The 6,000-nt window shown below is 41.5% G+C and overlaps 1 protein-coding gene across 3 annotated transcripts in view; it reads left to right on the top strand.

Annotated features, from left to right (window-relative positions):
- The first annotated feature begins 1,707 nt into the window (after positions 1-1,707).
- Positions 1,708-6,000, top strand: part of PDLIM3 (PDZ and LIM domain 3) — a 29,051-nt gene continuing 24,758 nt past the window's right edge. For all 3 annotated transcript variants that reach the window (XM_069572953.1, XM_069572951.1, XM_069572952.1), the window contains exon 1: positions 1,708-2,071. In XM_069572953.1, the coding sequence (XP_069429054.1) occupies positions 1,979-2,071 (93 nt within the window). In that variant the 5' untranslated portion in view covers positions 1,708-1,978. The remainder of the gene's footprint in view (positions 2,072-6,000) is intronic.

Genomic DNA, 6,000 nt, shown 5'->3' with positions numbered 1-6,000 from the left:
GTTCCAACCCAGGTTTTGCGATTTACACGATTTCTGGGCTAGTCAACTTTGCTTTCTGCTTCCTGAATCTGTCCCCTCTCTGAGTCTTAAAACCACATACAAATAGACTAGGCTGCTAATAAAGCATACTCTAGCTCTTCTTACCTGAAGTGAGACAGCCCTGTCGTATAGGGCATGAAGTCCAAGACACTCATCCTTGGGCTTTTTAAGCATTTCATACTTCTCCTCCCTTGTCCCTCCCCTTCTCCTTGGGAATCAGAGCATCCTGGAATATAACACAAGAAAAATCTGATTCCACATGGAGCCTAGGCAGGACCCCCCTCAGACTATCCTGGTCTTCAGACCTACACCAGCCACATCCTGGAGTCAGGCAGACCTGAGTTTGTGATTACAGCTGTATCACTTATTAGCTATGTGATCTATGCAAGTAACTTCTAAGAAATTACTTCTTTACCAGAAGAAAAAAAATGAGAAGAAAAAGAGCAATCTGATTGGCTTGCCATGGGGATGAAAAGGACAGGGATAAAGCAATCACCGTAGCACCTGGACAACAATTAAGATGTTCACTGAACACCCACCCTCCTCTTTCTCCTCTACCCAGTTTCATCCTGTTCAGGGGTCCTCTTGCACGGCTCACACAGGACAGTCTCAGCTCCTAGGTTTCTGTTACACTTGCCACCCGTGTGTCAAAAACATAAGTTTACAGACTGAATTTGAGGGAAGTACAATTACTCCAATCAAAATTAAACAATACTTTGGGTATACTGGGGTTCCCTGGTGGCTCAGACAGTAAAGAATCTGCCTGCAATGCAGGAGACCTGAGTTCGATCCCTGGGTGGGCAAGATCCCCTGCAGGAGGTCATGGCAACCCACTCAGCATTCTTGCCTGGAGAATTCCATGGACAGAGAAGCCTGGTGCAGGTTACATTCCATGGGGTCGCAAAGAGTCGGACACGACTGAGCGACTAACACTTTCACTAACACTTTGAGTATACTGACGAATTATCTTTTCATATACACTTTTAGATGACCCATTGGATTGGGGACCTTTGCATAATATTTTCACTTTTAGATTTCTTTGTTTTTTAAAAAAATAGAAGTTTAATATAGTTATACTATCATAGATTACATAAGGGCTTCCCAGGTGGCGTTAGTGCTAAAAAAGAAAAACTGCCTGCCAAGGCAAGAGACATAGGAGATGCGGGTTCTATCCCTGGGTGGGAAAGATCTGGAGTAGGAAATGGCATCCCACTCCATTATTCTTGCCTGGGAAATCCCACGGGCAGAGGAGCCTGGTGGGCTAGAGTCCATGGAGTCACAAAGAGTCAAACTTGACTGAAGTGACTTAGTGCACAGGTACACACCCACATGTGGTGGGAAGCAATGTGCAGAAATAGCTCATTTAATTCTCACAGCAACCCTACCAGAGAAGGACCATAATTCCCTGCAGGGGAAACTGAGGCTTAAGAAATTAAAGTACCTTAGCCAGGGTCACACACTAGTAAGCCACCATCAAAGAACTCAAAATTGCTCAATAACCAATTGCACTGATGATGCTGGTCTTCTTTTAACTTGAAGTATAGAGGCTGTGGTTTAACTGCTTTTAACTTCCAATGAAGTTCCCTGTGGCTCTCCAAGCAGAAGATAAACAGTAGGACAGGTGTTACTTTAAGAGAGGGATGGGAGTTGTAACCCGAAGCCTCCTCCAGCCTTAAGCCCAAGAAGTCTGGGAGGCTGCGCCCGAGCCGGTGCGTCTGTAAACTCCCGCGGGTCTGGCACGTCTCTTTCTTCCAAAGTTGGAACTCTCCTTGGTGGGAGGGGGCGGGGAGGAGGGGAGGCCAGTGACGTCACTCGGGAGCGGGGATAAAGCTCCCGGGTCGCGGTCCAGCGAGGACACTGCCCCGGGAGTGGAGTGGGCCGTGCCGCTCGGGGACACTCGCTGCGGCCCCGCCCGAGCAAGGCCGTGCCAGGAGGCACCATGCCCCAAAACGTGGTCCTGCCCGGGCCGGCGCCCTGGGGCTTCAGACTTTCGGGGGGCATAGACTTCAACCAGCCTTTGGTCATCACCAGGGTATGTGTTTTCCATCCTTCGGCTGCAAGTCGGGGACTCTGGCTTGCCGCTGGCCCCCTTGGGGGAGGAGAGCGGCCAGTGAGCCACTGGGGTGTGCTGGGTGGGTCCTGGCTTCGGGTTCACAGGTCGAGGGACGGCAGCATCTCAGCGAACAAAGTTCGGAGGATGCTGAGCGGCTTAGAGAATTAACCACGTCCGTCCTGGTGGTCTCTGTCTGCAGCCTCTTGACCTCCCACAGTTTTCCGATGGGGGTGAACTGGCTGCGTGGTTTCCCTGGGAGGTGGGCTGCCTTCTCTCCCTCGAAGCCAGGTTTCCTTTCAGTAACAAACGAGGTGGGATCAGAAAAGCGGAGACGGTAGTGGTGCTTTGTTGGAGAGAGATGCGCGTCTGAATGCTTTCCTTGTCTGGATGAAAAGTTCAGGGCGCAGTTCGCAGGGCACCACCTGGGCTGGCCAAGTTGGCATCTATCATATCAGCCCAGACAGGGGAAAAGTTACTAATTTGTATTACTAGGTTTCCAGGCATTTTGAGTAAATACTTTCCAAAGCTGGAACTTGGCTTAGATATCATCACCTATAACTCAAACTACAAAGAAAACGTGTCAGACAGCTTCCTTCATCTGATGGAGAGCCATCTTTCAGACTAGTAACTCTGAAGATAATACTTCATTATCAAAATCAAGCTTTCCTTAAACTTTCAATTTTCTAAAGTATTGTCCAATTAAGAAAAAAGGAAGTGAAAAAAAATTCAGGATCTGTCCTGTCAGTAAATTTATAGTTGGTCTAGATTTGTTTCTAACATCGTCTTAACATAAAATTGATATTATTTCAATTATCACATATGAATATATATTAAACCTAATTTTCAAACATAAACTTTCAGCATATTTATATCTTTACTATGCTTTATTTTCTTCCTTATTGCTCATACTATATTTTATAAATGTATACTTTATAATCTGACTAACAGACTTTGAACAAAGAATTCTAAATTCTACTTATGGGTTTTAAGAACCAATGGCTTTTTAAAAATATCTCAAAACATACGGATGCATGGAACATTTCAAGCTTTGTTTTACATTTTTTGAAAACATAAACACATCTGACATGTGTTTTCATATGGACATAAGAACTTAACATACTCCCAAAATGTTCCTAAGTAAATTAGGCAGAAAATGGTTCAATGATCTGGGCCAAGCAATGCCTTTTACGGATTTACCAAAGGAAACAATTTCCATTATCTCTACAGAGAAATATTTTTAAAGTTTCTAAAGTATAGTGTTCATTTGTTTATATTAAATGAAATAAGCTTTTGAATCCTAACAAATCCTATTTATATTATAAATCCTAACAAATCATATTATAGTAAATCTTAGGGAAACAATTTTGTCACAAAAATCCTTTCAGTGATTTATAAAAGAAGTATCTTGCTATTTCTGTGGAACATATCAATATGATTAATCTCATGCTTGAAATGTTGAGTTGTTGACTTTATAAACAATGTTTATTTCAAAGCAGAACTTAACATTTTGCACTTGACTGCAGGAGCTATCAGTAAATATATTTGATATAATGACAATTATTATTTGGTAAGCCAATTCTGTTTGAATTTTTAACTCATAATTAATTTGTGTCACTCACAGTGACACTTGGTTCAATAACAGTGCATATGAACACATATGATTATTTTATTTGACTACTGATTTTCTCTTCAATTAATTTAACTCAAGGACAGCAGGTACCGCTACACTGCTTTGTTTTCATCCACTTAATTCATTTCATCCACTTAATTTACCTACAACCTCTTCTTACATTATACCTTGTACCACAATTGTTTGAATACATCTGTATCCCAGATTGCATGCTCCCCTGCTTAGGGCAACAACCAGCAGATTTAGGGGGCTACTCAGTGCCAAGCACAGTGTCTAGTATCTCTTACGTTACAGAATAAAAGTAGACACAATATGAGTGATTAAGTCATTTACTTTTGAGATAACTTTATAAATTTATCCTAATTGGTGTACCTTTTATTATTCTAATAGGTGTACACTTTATTATCCAAGTGTACCCAAAGCCATTCACACGGTAGATTCTTATTCAATAAATGAAAACATAGTCACTTGAACTTTTTTGCTTTAATGAACACCTAATTGAGAGTACTTCCACTGAAATTATTAGAATACTAAAAATCATTTGGGAAAAAGACTAAAAGATATGAACATACTTATCAGTATTATAATTAGGTGGTAGAATAATTGTATTAATTTCTTAATTTTTATACTGTGTTAAAAGGTACTGGATGAGGTTGTGTGTGCATTAGTATACTTTTGCCTGCCATGCACTCTTCTAAGCCTTTCATACCCACTAACTCACTTGAATCTCACAATAATCCTATCAGAGTAGTAGTAGCAATATCCCTTTCTGTAGATGAAGGGAGTAAGGCTTCAAGAGCTTTATAACCTGCCGATGACCACAGTGGTGGGATGGACTTTGATGCAGGTCGACTTGCTTCCAAAGCCTGCATCCTCCAAACACATGAAAGATTCTGCTTATTGTACAGATATTTCCAAAGAGGCATTTTGCGCCATGCAACTCATCACCAGGTCCTGTTGATCCTACGTCTTTCAGATCTACCATTTTCCTTTTTCTTCCACTGTCCCCCATCAAGATTTCATAAGTTGAAACCTAGTTGTCTCCCTTCTCGATTCACCATGCGTATTCTCACCAGCCATCTCTGAGATGGTTGCTGGTTGATCCTATCTTCCCCATTTTTAAAAGTCCTTCAGTGGTATCTCCAGTTTATAGAGAATAAAATGTGTGGTTTTTAGCATGACATTCACGGCTTTCACCTTCTCTCTCAACTCAAGTGTCCAACTCTGTTTCCTCCCTCTCTTCTCTCTCTTTTCTTCCTCTCATTCCACAAATATGTAGTGGGGCCCATACTCTGGACCGCTTATGCTTTCTCTAACATAGCTTTGTCTAATGTAGCTTTGCTCTTGCTATAATTTTTCTCCAGAATTCTCTTCCCCACCCATTCCACTGTCCTCTGTGCCTCTGGAAACCCATTTAAATACCACTCCTCCAGCCTGATTCTGGTAGCCATCATTTCATCCACTTAATTACTATAGCTCTTGACCTGCATCTCCTTACATTACTCCTTGTACCACAGTTGTCTGAATACATCTGTATCCCACAGATTGCATGGCCCTCTCTTGGCAACAACCAGCAAATTTGGGAGGGGGGCGCTATTCAGTGCCAAGCACAGTGTCTAGTACCTCATATATGTTACAGAATAAAAATAGACACAATATGAGTTATTAAATTGTTCACTTTTGACATAACTTTATTTTCCTAGTAGGTGCAAGTTATGTTCTCAGAAATATCCCACAATAAATAAAAAGGAAAACTTTTATTGTTCACTGATTTGTTTTATGTAAGTTCTTAAGCAAGCAAAGAATTAAAACACCAGTGCCTGTACTGGACACCAGAATAAGTCCCATGAATGAGATATGGTCCTCAAGACAATTCAATTTTTATGCTGCAAGCAATGCCCACCCTTCCCTTCCTCACACTCTACAAAAGCAGATGATAGCAATGCTACTTAAACAGTGGTCCTCTGCTCCAGCCTCTGCTGGGGAGCATGGTTTACAAAATAACTCTTTCCATCAGTTGAAATTACAGTTCACAAAATTAGGACAAAGGGTCCCCACCCAATAATTGTTTACCATCCAATTAATCAGCCAGGTAAAACTCTGTATCATAAAAAAAAATTAGAAGTAAGATAAATTGGGGCTTCCCTGATGGCTCAGATGGTAAATCAAATACCAAACAATCTCAAAAAAATTTTTGAGCAAATTGGTTGTGATCTGATTTGTAGGAAAGTAGTTTCTAGGCGGAGAAGGCTATGGCACCCCACTCCAGTACTCTTGC

The sequence above is a fragment of the Ovis canadensis genome, chromosome 26, assembly GCF_042477335.2.
Source record: "Ovis canadensis isolate MfBH-ARS-UI-01 breed Bighorn chromosome 26, ARS-UI_OviCan_v2, whole genome shotgun sequence".
Lineage (NCBI taxonomy): Eukaryota > Metazoa > Chordata > Mammalia > Artiodactyla > Bovidae > Ovis > Ovis canadensis.
The sequence above is the reverse complement of the archived record's forward strand: the minus strand, read 5'-3'. Positions and strand labels throughout refer to the sequence as shown.